General features: G+C 37.2%; 1 protein-coding gene across 1 annotated transcript in view; it reads left to right on the top strand.

Moving 5' to 3' along the window:
* Positions 1-23,157, top strand: part of SLCO2A1 (solute carrier organic anion transporter family member 2A1) — a 145,682-nt gene that overhangs the window by 85,266 nt on the left and 37,259 nt on the right. The window contains exons 4-5 of the mRNA XM_031959760.1: positions 16,321-16,545; positions 20,547-20,645. Coding sequence (XP_031815620.1) covers positions 16,321-16,545; positions 20,547-20,645 — 324 coding nt within the window. The remainder of the gene's footprint in view (positions 1-16,320; positions 16,546-20,546; positions 20,646-23,157) is intronic.

The raw sequence follows: 23,157 nt of genomic DNA, 5'->3' as shown, positions 1-23,157 counted from the left end.
TATGACAGCTCTTCTTATTTCCATTGATTTTGATCTCCTGTGCTGTATCTCTACATTTTGAATGGTTTTTGTCTCATATAACTTGAAGGTTTCTGAATATTCACAATGGTACCATTTTTAAAAAATGTTCTTTAGTTTTTATTGATCAACATTTTGCCAGGTCATTGTAGGCAATAATTCCATCTAAGATAAGAGGTCAATTCCAGAAGAGTTTGTTGATCGAGTTCCCCAGAGTATTTTGAAGTCTGTATTCATATTGAGGAGATTTGTTTGCCCTTCAAAGAAACAAACATCTGATATATAATTCTAGCCACCAACTAAGGTCTTATTAGACACTTGGTGTTACTATAATCATCATATCTATGATAATCTGATCTTGGACTTCATTGAGAGGTGTAACTTAAAGACACATAGAGATAATGGAATCACTTTATTTGCCTTGCTCTATTCACATCTGGGCAGACACTCGATCCTTCTGAATTCCAGGCCCAACACTACCATCATAATCAGAGCTGTCCAAAAATAAAATGGGCTGCCCTAGAAAGTATTGGGTTATAACTCATCGAGAGTCTTCATGAAAAGTCTAAATGACCAGTAAGTAGCAAAATTATTTTTGAAAAAAGATATCTTGTTCAACTATGAGTTGGACTCAATGGTCACTTCCAACTCTTAGATTGTGGAACTCTCCTAATTGAATTTAACCTATAGGAAGATTTTGCAGCAAATTAAAATGATACTATTCTCTACCCAAGAGAGAGGTTTCTCCAGTGCAAGCACGTCCTTGTTGGGTTAGGTTTATTCAACCTCTGTAGGAGGAGGAAACAGACAGCAGAGAAAAGAATTAAACATATGGATGTTATTATTAATCAAGCTGTTTCAATTGCCCACAAGGAAAAAGGAAAAAATAGCAACAACTAAAAAAAAGTTTGAGGACTTAGAGTAATTAGATTCAATGTGGAAATTTTTAAGTACACGTTTGATGAACAAAAGATAAAAAATACTTAGAAAAATGATAGAAAAACATCAGGTTTTCTGTGGTATGTTCGACAAAAAAAGGGTAAAAACAAGCTTCATAATATATTCAGGCATGAAAGAGACAGTATATTACCTACTTTTAAAGACTCAGAAAATATTCCTCAAGAGGCAGTGTGGTTTAGTGGATAGAACAGTACACTTAGAAGTCAAGAAGCCCTAGATTCAAATCTCATTTTACACACTTCTTATCTGTGTGGCTCTGGTGAAAATTTTTTTTTTTGGTCAAAATGAAGAAGTTGTACTAGAATGAACCCTTCTAGCTCTAAATCTATGATCTTATAAAATGAGGAAGATACATTTCCTCATCTCTTCTTGGGATGATGATAGGTTATCATAACATCAAAGCATTTAGCATTTAGCTTCATTTCCATTGTTGAGTCATTGTGCCTGTCATTTTCCAGATTCTACTTTATGATAACAAAAAACTGGAAATAAAATGGACATCCATCAATTGTGCAATGAGTAAGCAAATTATGATATCTCAAGGGGATGGGAAATTTTTACATCATTTTTGCATGATGAATATGAGGAATTCAAAGAAACATGGATAACTTGGATGAAACATGAATTTTCAAGGGATCTCTGACCTCCCCAAACTTCTTAGTTTTAAAACATATACTACCATAAAGATTTAAATTTAGAGTCAGAAGAGATCTTGGGAGTTGTTAAATCTAATCTCTCTCTTTACAGATGAGGAAATTGTGGCATTGAGAAGTTAAGTACCCTGCTCAGTGTCACACAGCTGGTAAGCATCTGAGGAGGTATTTGAACACAGAATTTCTTGATTCTTGTTTCAGTTTCCTACCTATTATACTTCATTGATAACATGATAATCTCTTACCCAGTAAGCCTAGATCTGGTTTTTAGGAAAGAAAGGAAAAGAAGGCATCTATGAATTTCTACACAGAAGCTGATGAATTGAAATAGTCATGGTTGGGGAGAAAAGTATTTTGTGGCAGTGTGGGAGCAGAGATGGTGAAGAAATTTCCAAATTTTCATTTCTTACCAGATAAAAACACAAAATCTATAACTGGAAGGACCTTGGTCATTGTTCCCTCTAGCTCTCTTATTTTATAGATGAGTAAACTAAGATCCAGAGAACTAAAATGACACTTGTCCAAGGTCTCACAATTGCTCTGAGCATTATTGGTGGTCAAGTTGTGTCCAAATCTTTATGATTTTATTTAGCATTTTCCTGGCAAAGATACTGAAGTAGTTTGTCAGTTCCTTCTCCAGCTCATTTTACAAAGGAAAAAATTGAGGCAAACAAGATCAGATAATTTATCCAGGATTACATAGCTTGTAAGTGTCTGAGGATGGATTTGAATTTGGGTCTTCTTGACTCTAAGTTCTGTGTTCAGAATATAGGGAATCTTGAATATTTCCTATTTTCTCTGAAAATAAAGATTGGAAGGAAAGTACACTCATCATAGACCTTAGAATGATGGTAGAGAAGAGGCCAGGCAAGAAGATATAATGATAAATGTTGGAGGGGACACTAATACATTGTTGGTGGAACTGTGAATGGAGAGAAATTTGGAACCATACCCAAAGGATCAAACAGTGCATATCCTTTGATCCTGCAGTGTTTCTACTGGGCTTATCTCCCAAAGAGATTTTAAAGGAGGGAAAGGGATTCACATGTACAAAAATGTTTGTAGCAGCCCTCTTTGTAGTGGCAAGAAACTGGAAACTAACTTATGTCCATCAATTGGAGAATGGCTGAATAAGTTATGGAGTATGAATATTATGGAATATTACTGTTCTATAAGAAATGACTTGCAGGATGATTTCAGAAAGGCCTGGAGAGACCTACATGAACTGATGTTAAGTGAAATGAGTAGAACAAAGAGAATATTGTACACGGCAACAACAAGATTATGTGATGATCAAATGTGATGGACTTGGCTCTTTTCAACATTGAGGTGATTCATACCATTTTCCGTGGTCTTGTGATGGAGAGCTACATCTGCATCCAGAGAGAGGACTGTGGGAACTGAGTATAGATCATGACATAGGGTTTTTTTTTTTTTTTTTTTACCTTTTTTTGTTGTTGTTTGCTTACTTTTTGTTTACTTTCTCATTTTTTCTCTTTTTGATCTGATTTTTATTGGGCAGCTTGATAAATGTGGAAATATGTATAGAAGAATTATACATGTTTAACATATGTTGGATTACTTGATGTCAAGGATTACTTGATGGGAGGGAGTGGGGAAAAAGGAGGGAGAAAAATTTAGAACACAAAGTTTTGCAAGGATGAATGCTGAAAGCTATTTTTGCATATATATATGTGTGTATATATATATATGTGTGTGTATATATATGTATATACACACACACACACACACACACACACACATACATACACATGCCCAGGGTCACACAGCTAGGAAGTTTTAAATGTCTGAGACCAGATTTGAACTTGGGTCCTCCTGACTTCAGGGCTGTGCTCTATCTACGAAGCCACTTAGCTGCCCCTTTTGCATATATTTTGAAAATAAAAAGCTATTTTTTTTAAATTGGCAAATGTTTTTAAATCAGGATTTGATTTATTGTTTTGTTGATTTCTATACTTAAAGAAATGATAGAAAAATGTTAATAATGTAAATTAAAAGTATGTTGTGCATAGTCAAGGGTATGATTTGGCCAGAAATGAACTTGTACATCCAAAAAGTGTAGATTTCATTTTGCATCTTGAGTCTTCAACCTGTCTGTCAGGAGCTATCTTATTTCTTTTCTAAGCATTCAGAAATGGAATCTATCCTTCTACCTGTTTTGAAAATTAGACATTTGACTAATTCATCTTTTGGTACCTCTGCTGCTTTTAATCAATTCTTTATGTTAATGAAAATATTGAGAATAATAAATCATTGGTACTTATGGCTATCATGACTCTATATTTCTTTCTTATCCCAACCCTAACAAATCAGCCTATTAAGAAAGAAGAGATATTCCTGAGTGGGAATTAAATTTCTTTTGCCCATAGAAAAAGCAGTATACATGGCGATGGAATATAGTTAAAATAGTATCACAAGGGCATTTTGGCAAAATTGACTTTTGTGTGCGAGCTCCCACTCATTACAGGGGTTTTATGAGAAAACTATTGTTGAGTTCCAAAAGACCAATTGCTCTACAAGCAAACATTTGGAAAACAACCTGTTTATAACTTAAGAGTTGCCCACACTAGGTTGACTGGTGGGTGTTACTGGTATTTACAGGAAGATCTTTTGAGAAGGAAAACTTAGGAGGATTAGGAAATGGGTATTGGAGAACAAAAACATTTTAAAATAGACTCCCAAGAGTGTTGATGGTGCATTTAAGGTTTGACCTTTTTACTGCAACAGGAAGCAACAATATCATTTCCATATCTTCCTCATAGTACCATGCTTGTGCTTTGAGATTTGGAAACAGAGAAGTTAATATATAGTTATTTCTCTTCTCTTCCCTCTCTAAGTTCCCTTCTTGGTCAAAACCTGGGAATGATATAATCACAAGGAATAGTAAACACAGGGCAGGGGTTTGTAGGATGCCAACATGCAATGTGATGGCTATCTCTATACCCTAGGAAGTAGAGATAAGTATGAGGGGATACCAAGACAGTTGCAACATGTGTGAAAATCAACACATTAATAAATATTTATTAGGTACCTAAAATGTGCCAGACACTGAGTGCTATTATCATCCCCATTTTTCAGATAAGGAAACTGAGGCAGGCAAAGACTTGATCATGGTCACGAAGTGTCTGAGCTTGGATTTGAACTCAGGTTTTCTTGCCTTCAGACCTGGCACTGTACCACCTAGCCTTATAGTATGGTACCAGCAAAGTGACTAGAAGTTTTAGAATTGGAAATAATATTGATAAATGCCAGGAAGACTTCTCTATATGGCCATGGGCAAATCACTTAAACTCCCAGGCAAGTTGCAGATGGGTAACTTAGCTACATCAGTGGAGATTGTTTCTGGACCTGGAGTTCCTTGCACCGACCAATTGCTAAACCAGCACTTTGCTCTCCATCCTTTGCTTTCTCTCACCCAACATATCTCCCTGCAAAAAGGAAGACCCATTTCTTTATATCCTACCCAAAACCTATCTCTTCTTCCTTCATCGTGTGATCATTCTCTCTGCTATAGATTTTCTTGCTTCCTCTCTTGTTCCATCTATCCCTCTGGGAGGTTGTTCAGCTTGGGCAGTGATTCATAGAAAAGAGGTGGAAGGCTGGCTAGCAACTTAATCATCCTCAAGGTGGGGATCTCTGTGTAAGCTGACAGAAGCCCACTATGACCGGAAACCCTTTTTTGTCTCCATTCTATATAGATGTTCATTCCTGATTCACCATCATATGTGTTCAAAAACAGCAAAAGGGTACCAGATATTTTAATTGAAATTCAATATGTTAAGATTCACAGTGAGTCAGTGTTGACTCACTCTCAGCTAGGCGTAGGGCTGGGGGAGCTGGAGGAGGGGAAAGGTCCTGGCCTGTTTCACGTTAGCATTTCACAGCTTTATGAAAATTGGGCCTAACCCAGAGCCTAGTTTGTATTAAACAGAGAAAGAATGTACTCTGATGAACCCAGAGCCTTCCAGAAGTCCCCTTCTGTTGAAGATGAGAAACAGATTCCCATATTCACACAAGGGCCTCTCTTCCCTCCCCCCAAAATCTTCCCCAACAGGAACACAAATTGCCTTGGAAACATCAGCCTAAGGGGACCCACTTAGGATTTTGGGAGCCAGAAACTCCAATGGCCTTTTCCAACTGAGCTGGTGGGAAGACCATTTCCAATCTATCCTCAATGGATGGAAATGGAAATGTGTTTCTGGGGATTCTAGTGAGTCCAAAGGAAGCAGTGGCCCATGTTCTTTACTGGAAGATCCTGATATTGTTATCCATCAAACCAGTTGCAGTGGTGTTCTATGTGCTAATTAGTTGGTCTCCTAGACTTTCCCTGAAAAATATCATGTACTGTGGCAGCCTACAGGGATTCTAGTAAATGTTAAAAAGTCTACTGCCATAGAGAGGAAAACCAGATCCAAATTTGTCTTGAGGGGCAGCTATCACCCTCCTTCCCTACTTTTCCCACTCCCACTACACATTAGCTAAACAGACTATCTGGGGTTGGGGAGTTTATTTTATAGCCTTAGCCCTTGTTTAATAACATTAGGTAAGCTCAGTTTGGAAACTCCCTCACCCAGTGAAACATTAAGAAAGTTGCTTGAGGGTACTGAGACATAGTGATTCATTCCCACCCTTGATCATGCAGCTAGTATATATCTGTGAGATAGCAAGATCTGAACTCATTTCTTCCTGTCACCAAATCCAGTCTGATATCAACAATACTATGAGCTTTTGAACTATCTACTCAATCATACTGTGCTTTATTTTCCCCCCAAGGTCTCTGTGCATGCCAAAAAAAAAAAACAACATTTTATGTAGGAATCCCAAGCTAGACTATAAGGAAATAGTGAAAACTTAGATTGTTCCAGATCTTACTATTTTAAAAAACATAGAAAACTAGTAAAGCTTGATTGCTCAGGGGATCAACTTCAGTCCACAATACTTTTATATGAAATTTAATTTAATTTATATCAACAGCCATTTACTGAGGGTATCGTATGTACTTAGTGCTTGGGGATATAGAATAAAAAACAGGCTCCTGACCTAAAAGAGTTTATTCTACTACTACACAGAGTGAAAAAAATATACATGAAGGTCTGAGATACAACTTGATTCCTAGCTGGGTAACTTTGGGCAGGGCACTTTACTCTTTCTCAGTTTTCTCATCTACAAAATGAAGATAATAATAACACTCATCTTCTAGAGTAGTGAGATCAAAAAATGAAGTAATAATTAGAAAATGAGATTTTTGTAAAGTTCTTTGTAAACCTTAAAGTGATGATGATGATGAATTGTATAGGAGAGGTCAAGCAGAACAGCCTGAGAAATAGAAAGAGATCTCTTCTTGTAAATGGTAGAAGAGAAATTTTTAAGGAGTTTGGGGCAAAGAGGGGTCAGTTTCTGGCTTGAATGAGGGACCAAACTGGAGAATTACAAGTAATATCACTGTGATCCGAGCATATTATTGACAAGGGGAAGTAGTGTAATAGAAGGCTGAAGAGGATCCCACCTCTGATACCACAAAACTTGAGTGTCTTTTGAGCAAAGCTTTGTAGTCATTTCTCAATTGTGTCTGACTCTTTGTAGCCCCATTTGCAAAGATGCTGGAATGGTTTACCATTTTCTTCTCCAGTCAATTTATGTCAAGCAGCAGGGTTAAATGACTTGCCCCAGAGTCACACAGCTGGTAAGGGTCTGAGGCCAGCCTTCCTGACTCCAGCCTGGTGCTCTATCCACTGTGCCATATGGCTGCTCATGCAGAAGTCATTCAACCTGCCTGGTTGGCTTTTGCTTCTTCATGTATAAAATCTATAAAATAAAATTCTTCATCTATAAAATGAGAGAACTGGAGTTTCTAGGTCCTATAATCCAGTGATTGCATTGGAGCCAGATTGTGGAGGGCCTTGAGTGACAAGCTAAGGATTCTGAATTTTAGGCACTGGGGAGCAGGTTTTTAGACAAGTACTCACCCATTAAGAGCCATGTCTTGGAAAGATTACTCTGACAAAAGAGAAAAGCATAAACTGGAAAGGGAGACAATCGGAGACAAATTCGGAAATTGTTATTACTATGATTTGTTGTGGTGAGGGTTGCTAAAAGAAACCAAGTGAGATAACATGGACCTGAATTAAGACATTGGCTATGAGTATAAAAAAGGGAGAGAAGAGAGATAGGCAGAAGAGATAAAGGTCTCCTCCCTAAGGTCCAGAGCTCAATGCTACCTAGACCCCATAGGGTCATGGATCAAAATTGAAAGTGGTTTCTTAGAAGACAGTGAAGTGACTTTCCATTCAAATACATTTTATGTACTTTTTTTTGAGGCAGTTGGGATTAAGTGGCTTGCAAGTGCTAGGTACCTGAGTCTGGATTTGAACTTCTGATTACAGAGCTGGTGCTTTTCCCCCTGCGCCATTTAGCTTCCATGTAGGAATTTAAATAGCAGAGCCTGAATTTGAACCCCGGGTTTCCCACTCCAAACCTGGAGCACTCTTCTTGACACCATGCTGTCCCCTAACTTTATTAAATTGTTCACTGTGTATTTATTTGAGCTGAGGACAAAACAAAGATTCCTCCTTAAGAAAAGGATCAGTAAGTCCTACTCATTTCCTGCTGGTATGTCACACCCACAGTCTGTCATGTTCTTTTGGCCTCAATTCTCAAACCAATTCTGGTAGAACAAGGCTGTTTCCTGGGATAATCACCAAAGGTGATAGGAGCTCAAGATTGAGTGCAGCTTAGTTGGCTCTCTCCTTCACTCACGTTAGCACTGGGACTGGATAGTGTTAGCTGGTTTGAAAATGGTTCATGTTTTGTAAATGAAGTTTGTCATGAAAGCCATTTGAAGTGGGAGTGGGGGTTGTAAACAGATCCAGGTACAAAGTAGATGAAAGAAAAGGGGAGAGAGAGAGAGAGAAAGAGAGGGGTGAGAAGAGGAGAGGGAAAGAAGGGAGGAAAAGAGGGAAGGAAGGGAGGAAAGGAAGGAAGAAAGGAGGGAATGAGTGAAGAAAAAAGAAAAGGAAGAAAGAGAAAGGAAAGAAGGAAGAGTGAAAGAAGGGACGGAGAGAGGGAAGGAAGAAAGGAGGGAGGAAAGGAGGAAATAAGGGAAGAAAAAAGAAAAGAAAAGGAAGGAAGAAACTAAAAAATTTGGATATATTTTATTCTGCTTCAAAACAATTTTTAAAACAAAATAAAATCCCTAAACCTCCAAGAAGATAATTTCTCCGCCTCTATTTCTGGAAACTGTAGAATGTGAGTGGTCTCTGGGTTTTTGCTTCCCTGGATCCTACCCAGCCCTGACCATTTGATGTAGTCACAGGAGGATTTCTGTGGCAGTGCTCCCTGATGAATGGACTCTTGCCCTATGGCTACACGCCAATGTAAAGTCTTAATAACCTGGTCAGCATTTTTATGGGTTTTCGTGACCATAAAATGTCCCACAAAATTTAATTTGTGGCTGCAAGTCAGCAACAGTGTTCTAATAAATGTGAATTTAGTAGAACAACAAGAGTCAGTGAAATCTAACCCCATGCACCAGACCTCATAAAAAACTAAATATTATGATGCTCTCTTTCAAGCCCACTCCTCACCCCCTCCATAGAATGGATAGGACCTTACATATCATCAAGTACAATCCCCTCATTTTATAGATGAGGTGATTTAAGGTGTCAAGAAATGAGGTGTTTTGCCCAAGGTCATGAGTGATAGTGGTAGGCTTTAGAATTCTGGTTTCTTGATTCCCTACTTCAGTGTTTGTTTCATTCACTCACTTCATTCATCCCCTCAATCAGTGTTGATTAATGCTCTAAACTTAAGAATACAAAGACATAAATCAGAAAATGTTTGCTTTAAAGAATTTTATATTTTATTATGGAAAATAATTTTAACACAAATAAGTACATTTAAAATATGTGTAAAGTAAATATAAAGTGATTGGTAAAGAGGGAGAGCTAGCAACTTGGAGGCAGGAGTACCTTTGTTTTAAAAACTTTTATAATGCTTTTGTTGTTATTGTTTAGTCATTTTTTAGTTGCAAACAACTACTGATGAACCCATTTGAGTGGTCTTAATGAAAAGTTTGCTATTTCCTTCTTCAGCTCATTTTACAGATGAGGAAACTGAGGCAAAGTTAAGTGACTTATCCAGGGTTACAAAGCTAGAAGGTGTCAGAGATCAGTTTTGAACTTGGGAAAATAATGAATCTTCCTGACTCCAGCCTAGCAGTCTACTTGCTCACCATATCACCTAAATGCCTACATCTTGCATATTATATACATACACAGTAGATTGTATATTTTTATTACCTCAGTCTCTATAACCTTTTGTGAATAAGAATAATTCCTTTTTACCTAGTGCTTTAACCTTTGCAAAGCATTTCACATGTCTTGTCTCATTTGATACTCCTATCAACTATGTGAATTAGGGACTATTAATTATCTCCATTTCACAGATGGGAAAATTTTGTCCAAGAGATTTAAATGATTTGCTCATGGTTATACAGCTAGTAGATAGATGCCTGAGGCAAGATTCAAACTTAAGTCTTTCTGACTACAAATCCAGTACTCAGCTCCTAGGATCATCTAATTGCTACCTGGTATCTTTATCTTAATTTTGATGGGTTTTTTTAACATATACATATATATATATATATATGTGTATATATATATATACACACACATATATATATATATATATATATATATATATATATATATATATATATGTATTTCCATTTAAGATACCAATTTGTTTACTTGAACCATTAGGGTTGGGAAATAATAGACAAATCATATACCTAGTGAAATATCTTTCTTATAAATAAATGTTTTGTCTTAAATTTTTCTTCTCTTCTCTTTCTCTTCTCCTTCTTCTCTCTCCTCTCCTTTTTCTCTCTTTTTCTTCTTTCCTTTCCTTGCCAATTAAAAAAATCAAATCACTGTGGATGATGCTTATGTGTAAGGAACAGAGAGGGTTTGTGAGAGTGAGCTTGTGTGTGTGTGTTTCTGTGATGTGTGAACTGAAGGAAGAGGAAGGAGAAGGAGAGGAGTAGAATGGATGGGGAAAAAGAGGGGAGAGAAGGGAGGGGAAGAGAAAGGAGGAGAAAAATTAAGAGGGGGGTCAGGAAAGAAGAGAAATGAGAAGAAAGAAGATGGAGAAGAAGAAAGGAAATGTGGAAAGGAAATCAGGAGGAAAGGAAAAGATAGTAAGAGAGTAGAGATGAAAGAAAACAGAAAAGAAGAAGAAAAGAAGGGAGGGAAAAAGAGGTGGGGAGGAAAGAGGATGGGGGAGAAGGGATGAGAAAAAGGAAGGGAGTGAAGAAGATGAGAGAGGGGAGAAGAAGAGCAGGAAGAGAAGAAGAAAGGAGAGAAGTGACTAGAACCTCTGTGTTTTTTTTTACTTATGACCCCAAAAACAAGGAGGTTAGAAGACTTTGTCATTATAAGTAGTTGGTGGAAATCTAAACAACTTTCCCAGCCCAAACTTAAACTTAATAAGAAGAATACATTGTTTCCCTCCTTTTTATAAAGATATGAACACTATCATAAACCAAACCCCACAAAATCTTAGCCACTATTTATTTTTGCCAGCTTCTCTCTGAGCACTAAGTGCCATTAATGCCCTAACATTTCTCTATAGTCTCTATCCATTTTGCAGATTTCATTGAAATCTGTTAAATTACAAAAGCTATGGCCATAATATACAGGCAACCATTTCATTTCAAGATGGCAAACTAATAATCAATGTTATGATGTAGCCTGTTATCTTTTTACATTTTATCATATTTGGCCCCAATTAGTCAACTTCTCCTAAAGATGAAATTAAAAATCAAACAGTCATGAAGTAGGTAAAATTGGAACAAACCTACCTCACTTAGTTTGTTCAGTTATCAGCTGAGCTACATATATCTATTTGCAAATGGACACCTGCTTGTTTACAGGGTTCTCCACATACTAAGAAGATTTTATCCTTTTTTTTTTTTAAATGGGCTCCTTCACAGAGAGCTTGGGAGATGATCAGGTCTGCTGGCAATTTGTTGAAAACTAGGGCACCTGTTGACTAAGTAGCACAGTGAATAGAGCAATGAACTAGGAATCAAAAAGACTCATCATCCTGAGTTTAAATCTGGCCTCAAACACTTCCTAGTGGCTTGACCCTACACAAACCTTCTCTGATATTCCTAGTCAAAAATGATTTCTCTCTTTTCTGGTCATTTTGTTTCTACTTATTATATGTACCCAGTACTCTGATTTGTAGGGATTAAGTCGGGGTCAGTGATGGACCTCAGTACACCTGTCAGTGCAGGTCAACAACTTGTCATTTTCTTTGTCATCATTTCAGTTCTTTAGTCCACTGTGAGGTTCAGTGACTTGTCCAAAGTCCCATGCCCAATATAACTAAGATTTAGGACTTGACCCATGTCATTCTGGCTCTGAGACTGGCTTTTTGTCTTACACCCTACATTCTTCCCACATACTCTTCCATGCAGAGGCACTAACATCCTTGAGGTTCCTGCAAAACAAACAAACAAAAAAAAACAACCAAAAAAACTCACTTAAAACAGACAAAAACATACAAAAAAACCACTCTCTTTCTTTATTCCAGGCATTTTCTCTTGTGGTCCTCCATGCTTGGAATATTTTTCCCTCATTTATGTCTCCTCTGACTTTCTTCAGATCCCAACTAAAATCCCAACTTCTTCAGGAAGTCTTTTCCAATTCCTTTTAATGTTAATGTCTTCCCTTTGTTGATTATTTCTGGGCGGAGGAGAAGGATTTGTCCCAAAATTATGCAGATGGCTGAAGCAGGCTCTGTGGAGATCTTAGAGTTGGGTCGGGAATCAGAGTGGCTGAGGTTAACCATTGCATCCTGGGCCATTGCACCAGTGGTCTTGACTTTTGTCCTGCCACTGGGCTTTGATACCTAGAAGAGAGAGAGAGAGACTGAAAATTTGTGCAGTTGTTCCCTCATTAAAATCCAATTTACATGCAAGTCAGGAAGTCACCCCATGATGTCACTGATCCTCTTTGATAACAAAGGATGAACAACAGTTTCCTATTTATCTTCTCTATAGCTTGTTTGTACAGTTGACTTTATGTTAAATATAAATCATTAGATTGTGCACTGCTCAGAAACAGGGACTGTCTTTTTCCTTTCTTTGTGTCCCTAGTGCTTAGCACAGTGCCTGGTGCTTAATGAGTGCTTGTTCACTGACTATCCCACTTTGATTTGGATTATAGTTATTCATATGTATATGTTTCATTCCTCCTGCTAGAATATAAGATATTTAAAGGCAGGGCCAATGTTTTATCCTCTACAGTGGTCAGTATAGTCCTTTGATTACAGAAGGGGTTAAATCTATGCTAAAGAGATTCAAGATCGTGCATATCTTCTTAAGATCCTAAAATTTAGAAAGAGGGTCAGCTAGTCCATCCCTCCCATTTTACAAATGACAAAACTAAGAGGAGTAAAATGATTTGTTTGCAGAAATAGACTTTTTTACAAGTGATAGAGCTGGGGTTTAAATCTCAATCCTCTTCCTCTGTTTCTAAATTCTTTACCCTTTCAATTTTATCATGCTTCCTTCCTCCTTTGGGAGACCTTATAAATGTGAATTAAATTGAACAGAATTGAATTAGATTTTAGTGGGTCGCCTTATGGAACAAGGAATGATATGCCAGCCATTTCCATTGCAATGAAGAAAAACATTTTTTTTAAAGGGAAGGAAATGGAAACAAAAACTCCTAAAAGACCACAGCCCAGAGGAGTACCATCAACAATGCTGATCATTTAAGATGGGATCAAATTAAAAACAGAGAGGCTAATGCAGCTATCTTCATTCGGGCCAGATTCCTGTCAGCTGTCAGAATGAGCCTCCAGGCTACACAGTTACTGCAAGAGTTACACACAAAGGGCCCTGTCTGAAATTTATTCTCAATTTCTTCATCTGTTAAGTGAGGGGGTTGTCTGAGATGATGTCCAAGGCCCCTTGCAGGGCTAACATTCCCAAGGCCTTCTAAGGCCTTATGGACACAATTTAAACTCACTAACTCAAAGATGTAGATGCTCAGCCCCTTCCTCTCTCTTGCTTACTCCTGTGACAGCTGGTCTGATGGAGCTAGGGAAAGGAAGTTCCAGGAAACTTGCATATATAGCCACACATATATCATATTATATACATACTAAAATATGTGTATATGTATACCTGTGTGTATATATGTACATACATACATATTATATAATATAATACATACAAAAATATATGTATATGTATACCCATATACACACTTAAGCAATATATTTATATATGTATATTTAATATGGACTATAGATGTTTGCATACACACACAGGGATACATGGTCTCCCTGACATCAGGGCTGGAGGATCTTGTCCCATTCCCCTATGGATCAAAGTCACTCACCAAACTGTGCTCATGGTTCCTCCAAGATCCCAGAAAACTGACAACTAAGAATGGAAAAGCCAAATGGTAGGATCATAGACTTAGAACTGGAAAGGACCTGAGAAGCCAATATCCTCATTTTGCAGATGCAGAAGCTGAGGCCCAGGAATGTTAAATAACTTGCCTAACACCATGCACCATATTTACAACGTCATACTTATTCCCTACTAACTCTTCTATTTAGTCTTATTTTACCTGATCATAATTGTTGCATTTTGGGGAGAAAAGTCTTTTTGGGTTTAGGGGTTTTTTATTTTTTATTATTAAAAGAATAAGCATGAACATTTTCACATACAAAGAATAAAAGAGTATTGTATATGAAACACAAATCTCCATTTTTTAAAGTGTACAATAAGTTTAGTGTGGGATTATCAATAGTCTTTTTTTTTTTCCTTTCCTTCTGAACCTCCTGTTCTCTTCTATTTATTTATTAAATGTTTTGCTCATGTTTGATTGCTCATAATTCTATAAGAGGTTCCAGCTCCCTCTTTCTATCAAAGCAGAAGACCCCCAGTTTCTAAGACCTGTGGGCCATATGGTAGTCAGGTTGTATCTGAAGAGGCCATTTTCTGAATGGCAGTTTTGTATGTAGCTTCAGTTTCCTGAGTCAGACAAAAATGAGGACCTAGTGATGGAGCAGCAGTACACATGTTTCCTAATATTCTTTTTACATGAGTCAGTCTATCTGTGGGGTCTCTACATTATGCTAAATGCTGCAGTTTACATAACTTGATTTATGTTCCTAGAGATTTCAAATCTGACTACTGTATGAAAGTTTTAAACATTATTTCTATTTCATTAGATATTTCTCAATTATATGTAAAAAATTAAAATAATCATTTTTTAAAAAATTTTGAGTTCCAAATGTTTTCCCTCCCTTCCACTTCTTTCCAGTCCTTGAGAAAGCAAGCAATTTGATTTTGATTATTCATGTGAGGTCAAACAAAACATTTTTCCATATTAGCTATGTAGCAAAAGAAAACAAACAAAACAATAAAAATAAAGGTTTTTTTTAAATATGCTTCAATCTGCATTCAGAGCTCATTGGTTCTTTCTCTGGAGGTAGACAGCATTTTTCATCATGTGCCCTTTGGAACTGTCTTAGATCATTGTTATGATCAGAGAGCTTTTCATGGTTAATCATCATTACAACACTGATGTTACTATGTACAGTATTCTCCTGATTCTGCTCACTTTATTTGGCAGCAGTTCATAGAAATCTTTTCAGATTTTTCTGAAAGCATCCTGCTCATCATTTCTTATAGAATAGCATTTCATTACAATTATATACCACATCTTGTTTAGCTATAACCCAATCGATGGACATCTTTTCAATTTTCAAATGTTTAACAACACAAAAATATGCTTTAAATATGTTTGTACAAATAGGTTTTTCTTTATTTTTAAAAATTTCTTTGGAATACAGACCATAGTGATATTGCTGGGCCAAAGGATATGCACATTTTATAGCTGTTTGGGCATAGTTCTAAATTGTTGTCCAACATAGTTTGACTAGCTACAACTCCACCAATAGTGCTTTCATGTCCTAATTTTTCCACATTCGCTCTAATATTTGTTATTTTCCTTTTCTGTTATGTCAGTCAATCTAATAGGTATGAGGTGATATCTCAGAGTTTTAAAATTGTAATCAGTAGTGATTTAGAATATTTTTTTCATGTGACTATTGATAGTTTTGATTTCTTCTTCTGAAAACTGCCTTTTGTGTCCTTTATCCATTTATCAACTGGAGAACTGCTCTTATTTTTACAAATTTGACTCGGTTCCTATAAATTTGATTCCATTTGCTATATACTTGAAATGAAGCTTTGGTCAGAAGAACTTGTATAAGTCATTTAAAAAAAATAATTATTATTTTTAATTTACCAAGTATTTATTTTGTCTTCTCTCATCCCAATTCCCTTTCTCCCCCCCAAAAATAAAATAATTGAAACATAGTCAAGCATAATAAAATGCCATATTGACCTTGTCTGAAAATATAACATGATTTATTAATAGTATAACTATTGCCTTTCTTTTGACCAAAGGAAGGACAACTAACAGTTATTAGAATCTCTCTTCTTCAAGGAATAATAGTTTGCTAATATATTTATTGACCCTAGAGCTGACCCCTTCTGAGGAGAAACTGGGTGATGCTACCAACTTTGAGGATAATTTGGTGGTGATGATAATGATGATTTGATGTGTTCTCATTGCAGCAAACACCAGCGAATCCCAGGACATCTGCCATAAGAATAAGATGGATCTTGTTCCAAATAAGTGTCAGAATACTTTACGGGATTTCAAGAAGGAGACCAGTAGCATGTGGGGCGTGATGGTAGTGGCTCAACTATTGGCTGGCATTGGGACTGTGCCCATTCAACCTTTTGGTATTTCCTATGTGGATGATTTTGCGGAACCAAATAACTCACCTTTATACATTTGTAAGTAACATCCGTGAAAAGAATAAGAGGGATCTTGGAATTTAAACATGTTTGAATTTTGTCCTGCTGAGCTTTTAACTACCTTCACACTTTGTCTTTTGATAAGACATTTTGCCAGATTTGCTCCCTCATCTGACATTTAGCCACCTGATAATGAGAGATCTTCCATTTGCCCAAAGGAATATTCCTTTGCCTGTAGTAGGTCAGTAAAAGCTCAGGTAAACTACTTTAGCCTCAGTTACCCCACCTGAAAAATGAATAAGTTATGCTAAATTATATCTCTATAGTCTATTCTAGCTCTAAGGGTCTGTGAACCATGTCATCTGTGCTTACTTAGAGATAGAAAAATAAACCTAAGGACCTCCTAGTTCTTTTCAGTGTCATGAGTTAGAAAACTCACAGGTGAGACTCCTCAATGGCAGGCTCATGGTACTATTTCAGTCTTAGACTAGTCCAGCTTTGTGGAAATCCATGTCTTTTTCTTGCAAGTTCCATTACCATCTTAAAGACCTTGATGTAAGAGAGACAGACATAGAGGATAGAGCTGACCTTCAAGTCAGTAAGATCTGGGTTCTAGTTTTACTGATAAACAAACTGAATGCATGATCCTGACCTAGTCATTTAAACTCTTGGTGCTTCAACCACATCCTAAGACTATAAGTTGGCTTGAACTCAGAGGGAGAGTTTCTCACCAGAATTTCCTGTACCAATGAAATAGATCTACTAAAAATAACCCAAAAAGAACCTTTATATGACCAGATAGCTGATATCTAGCTGAAATACCAAATGACTATCCTTAATCTTTTCCCCCTTCCTTCTTTTTCCTTTCCCCTCATTTTCTCCCCATTCTGATCCTTTGGCCCAGGAGCTCACCTAATTCTCCACTGTTGAGGAGGGCAGATGCTAACCAGATTACTGTCATCACCATAATACAGACACATTAATTTATTCTATTGCCACCAGGGATGTGCCCACAGGGATCCTTGTGGTTTCTATTTCCCATCCACAAACTCCCTGCCTGGCCTTTTAAAAATGTCACAATGACTGTTCTCCCTGGCATTGGCTCCCCTGATTACATCAGAATGATTACATTTATATAATGAGAATTGGACTTGGGGATCAGCACCATGCTGGCAGCCAATCCCAGGGCGAGTTAGACCTTGTACTCTATTTTGCTCTCTGAGAAACCATGGTGCCCATCCAAAGGAAGGAACAGAGAAGAATAAACAGCTTTAGGGAAAACTTTCCCAACTGTTCCTTCTTATTATTTCCCCCCTTCTTATTTGAAGAACAACAGATTGTGGGAGTCCAGCCCTAACAACTTAATGCTTTCAATGTCTGGAGCTAAATTGTCCTTTTCTCTATTCCTCACAACATTCTGTTTCTTCCCTTCATACCTTTGAACCAACTTTCCCACATAACTAGAGTGCATGCTCTCCCAACCTCTGCCCTCATGGAGTCTTTCTCATCCTTAGAGATTCAAGATACAAGATCTTTGTACATGAAGCCTTTCTGATCTCCAATTACCAGTGCTCTCCCTCCAAAACTACCTTTTTGTTAACTACTTTGTGTGTGTGTAAATAAGCAAATATATTAATTTAGTAACTTTGTATTTATTCTACATACATGTGTATGTATATCTGTACATACATGAGACAGACACAAAATATAGATACAACAGACACACACACATACACATATATAGGGGAGAGAATCGAGCAGAGTTAAGTGACTTAAGTCAGATAGCTAGGAAGTATCAAGTGCCTGAGACTGGATTTGAACTCACGTCCTCCTGACTCCAGGGCCATGCTCTATTCAATTTTGCACCTAGTTGTACCTCATATATATATTTTATGTCACTGTTTTGCCCATTAGAATGTAAACATCTTATAAGTAGGGATTGATTCTTTGCACTTACATCTCCTATGCTTCAGACAGTCTCTGGCACAGAGTAGGTACTTAATAATACCTGTTGGTGATTGATTAATTGATGTGAAATAGATAAGTCTTTCAAACCCATCCAGCATTTATTAAAAACTTACTTTATACAAAGTATTTTGTGACATGTTCAACCTATATAAAATTGCTTGCTGTCTTGGGGAAATTGAAGGGGGAGAGAGGGAGAAAAATTTGGAACCCAACATTTTACAAAGATGAACATTGAAAACTATCTTTGTATGTATTTGGGAAAAATAAAATATGTTGTTGAAGCCATGCTCCATGTTGAAGCCTGGTCTCTAAGACTAGACATATCTAACCATACAACAGCAGCAGTTCTTCATTTGGAGGAGGTGTGGGGTAGTGGATGGAGCACCAAATTTTAGAGTGGGAAGAACTATAAATTTCACATGAGACAATTTCTTAGGCCAGTCGTTTGGGTCAAGTCATTCAATTCAAAAAGTATTCATTAAGTACTATGTATCAAACCACTGTGCTAAGGGCTGGGGCAAAGAATGGCCAAAGATAGTCCCTGTCCTGTAAGTCCTGTAAGCTAGAGGACTAATGGAGGAGATGACCGCCAAACAATTATTTATAAATACAATATATACAGGAGAAACTAGAGATAATCAATAGAGGAAAAGAATTAGCATTAAGAGGAATTAGGAAAGTCATCTTGTAGAAGGTGGAATTTTTAGCTGAAATTTGAAAGAAGCCAAGAGAAAGAAAAAAGGAGAAAGAATTCCAGGCCTGAAGACAACCAGCAAAAATGCCTGGAGATAGGAGATGGAGAGCCATGGTCAAGTTGTGGCAAGTAAACCAATGTCCCTAATTCCTAGAGACCTGGAGGAATGTAAGGCATAAGGAGATGTGAACAATAGAAAGAGATGCAGTTATAAAGGTCTTTAAGAACCAAATAGAAGATTTAATATTTGACATTGGTAATAGAGAGACCAGAGCTTATTAATTAGGGTTTTAACTTTTTAAGCGTCTCAATTTCCTCATCTTTAAAATGAGGAAACTACCTCAAATTTTTATAAGAAAGTCATATGTAAAATTTAAATCATTACATAAAAATGATGGATTTTTCTCACTCTGTCTAAAAATTAATATTGTTGTTCAGTTGTTTTTCCAGTTATGGCCAACTCTTATGAATCTATTTGGGATTTTCTCGCAAAGATATTGGAGGGTTTCTCTAACAGGATTAAGAGATTTATCCAGGCACACAAGTTAGTAAGCATCTGAGGTCAGAGTTAAACTCAGGAAGATGAATCTTTCCTGACTCCAGGCCCAGCACTATTCTGTATATTATACAGTAAACTTTTTAAACCCACAACTTCCTCATTGTCTGGCTTTAGGTGTGGGTCTGCCTTCAAGCAAGGAAAATGGACCACATGCCTCATGGTCTTTTTTTTTCTTGGGAGTCAATGGCAGAGGCATTATAGGTGACCAGAAGGGTAGTGAAAAGTATACCATAGATTTGAATGTGGACAGTATATCTGCCTGTGTGATATAGAAGCTAATAAGTAGTGATCCACAAAAATACCACATTTTCCCCTGGCAACTTTTCCCCGGGTAAGTAGGGATTAGTAACTTGGGTGGCCAAATCTCCATAGCCAAAGAAAAATGAAGGGATAAATGAAGGATTGAAAGCAATTCTTTTACAAAGAAAAATTTTGTTTTTTGCAAATTTAAATCTTTAAAACAAAAGCAAATGCTTTTCACCTGATTTCAATTAATTAGAGGTTAGGTTTGTTCTGCTTGGTTCTAGATGGCATAAATTTCAGGAAGGCAAATTTTAGCTCAACATTCATGGGTAGTAATTTCTGCCCTGCTGCTAGAAGCTGAATGATATCTAGTTGGGAATGTTGTTGAGAAAGTCATGCTTCAGGTAAGGGGCTAACTTTGATGGGACCCCTTCTAATACTAAGAACCCATTATTGTAATTGTTGATTAATTGCTTCTCTTTAGATGGAAGGGTTAAATTCTCATCCTGCTCTGCTCCTCAGCAGATTGGATCCTTTTGTGAAACTGCTGATTTAACACATTTCTCTCATCTCCAGCAATTTTATTTGCCATTGCTGTGTTTGGACCAGCTTTTGGGTACCTGCTGGGGTCGGTGATGCTACAGATCTTTGTTGATTATGGAAGGATTGAACCAGGTGAGTGTACAGAATACCAATCAACTGTAAAAGATTTCACTACACATTCACCATGGTCATATCTCCAAACTCCAAACAACATGAGCTATGATAACATTACTAGTAAATATTTATAGAGCTTTTAAAGATTTCAAATAACTATAGGCAAATAAATCATCTTATTTGATCCTTATAGCAATTCTTGAAGGAAGATGCTATTACCTCCATTTTATAGATGAGGTTACTGAGCCTGAAAAAGGTTAAGTGGCCCAAGGTTACACAACTAGTGATTATCTGAAGTAGTGTACAAACTCAGTTCTTAATGTTTCTAGTTCTTTTTTTTTTTTTTTTTTTTAATTTATTTATTTATTTATTTAATAGCCTTTAATTTACAGGATATATACATGGGTAACTTTACAGCATTAACAATTGCCAAACCTCTTGTTCCAATTTTTCACCTCTTACCCCCCCCCCACCCCCTCCCCTAAATGGCAGGATGACCAGTAGATGTTAAATATATTAAAATATAACTTAGATACACAATAAGTATACATGACCAAAACATTATTTTGCTGTACAAAAAGAATCAGACTCTGAATTATTGTACAATTAGCTTGTGAAGGAAATCAAAGATGCAGGTGTGCATAAATATAGGGACTGGGAATTCAATGTAATGGTTTTTAGTCATCTCCCAGAGTTCTTTTTCTGGGTATAGCTAGTTCAGTTCATTACTGCTCCATTAGAAATGATTTGGTTGATCTCGTTGCTGAGGATGGCCTGATCCATCAGGACTGGTCATCATCTAGTATTGTTGTTGAAGTATATAATGATCTCCTGGTCCTGCTCATTTCACTTAGCATCAGTTCGTGTAAGTCTCTCCAGGCCTTTCTGAAATCATCCTGTTGGTCATTTCTTACAGAACAGTAATATTCCATAATTTTCATATACCACAATTTATTCAGCCATTCTCCAACTGATGGACATCCATTCAGTTTCCAGTTTCTAGCCACTACAAAAAGGGCTGCCACAAACATTCGTGCACATACAGGTCCCTTTCCCTTCTTTATAATCTCTTTGGGATATAATCCCAGTAGTAACACTGCTGGATCAAAGGGTATGCAATGTTTCTAGTTCTTAAGGTTGAGATGTGATGCTTAAACCTTTTTCTTTCTTACTGATTCCAAAATCAGCCCTCCAGCCATAACCCTGAGCTGCCTTTCCATTTAGATCTATGGTGATTATGAAGGTAATTCCAACCCCAAACCTCTCATGCTTCCCTCTTCCTTAAATAATACATATTAAATGCTTCACAGCCCTGCAACCTTAATGAATTCTTCAATCTCTTTGAACCTCAAAAGGGGTAAAATAAAATTTACATCACCTATCTCACAAAGTTGCTGTAAGACTCACATAGAGATAACATTTATGTAGTATTTTAAGTTTTACAAGGGGGAGTTAGTTGTCACAGGATATAGATAATTGGTCTTGGAATCAAGAAGACTGCATTTAGGGAATTCAAAGGAGAGAGGGAGATAGAGAAGGAAAGGGGAAGAGGGAAAGAAAAGAGGCAGGGAGGGAGAGAAGAAAGGAAAGGAGGTAGGGAGAGAGAGGAAAAAAGAAGGGAAGGAGGTAGAGAAGGAAAAGGGGAAAGAAAGAAGGGGGTCCCTGGAGCCTTAGGGATTAACTGTGTGAGTTTGGGCAAGTCATTTAATCCTGGCTGCCTCAGTTTTATTATCTGTAGAATGGAGAGAAGAAAATGGCAAACCATTCCATTATCTTTGCCAAGAAAATTCCAGAAAGGGTCATGAAGAGTCAGACATAACTGAAATAACTGGATAACAATAAAAAAGTTTACAAAATGTTTTTCTAAACTCATGATAACCCTGGGAGATAGGTACTATTATTACTCCCCACACACACTTTACTGTTGAGTAAACTGAGGTAGACAGAGCCAAGTGACTTGTCCAAGTTTACAGTGTCTGGAGTCATATTTGAATTCAGGTTACAAGCACTGAACTTCAGGTTCAGTGCTCTATCCAGTGATATCTAGCTACCATAAGATAATGGATATAATGCCCTTTCTGTCTGGATGTAAATTAGTAAGCATTCATGATGTGATACAAGCCAAAGAACAAGCCATTTAATCCTCCCTTCTTCCTTCTCTCTCTCTACCTCCCTCCTTCTTTCCTTCCTTCTCTCCCTGTTTTTGAATTCTGAAAACTTAGCCTGAAACAGACCACATCAATGCAGACAGGACAGCCACAAGCTCTAGATGGAGGTTGCTAGGAGCTGATGGATTTTATCCCCCCCAAAGGGGCTGTCAATCCCAGAACTGATTTGCCTAGTTATTATGAATCTACTGGACAGAGAGAAGTCAATCCCCTCCTGGGATTTAGAAGAGGATAAGTACCCAATCTATACAACCTCTTCAATTAACTGGTGCTTCCCTCATTTAGTCAGAAAGCCCCAGGCTCATTTCTCTTTGAGGCTTGACAAGAAAAAGAATTGATCTCTGTAGAAAACCGAGAAGTAA

Source organism: Sarcophilus harrisii, chromosome 3, assembly GCF_902635505.1.
Source record: "Sarcophilus harrisii chromosome 3, mSarHar1.11, whole genome shotgun sequence".
Lineage (NCBI taxonomy): Eukaryota > Metazoa > Chordata > Mammalia > Dasyuromorphia > Dasyuridae > Sarcophilus > Sarcophilus harrisii.
Note: the sequence above shows the minus strand (reverse complement) of the source record. Positions and strands in the feature narration are given on the sequence as shown.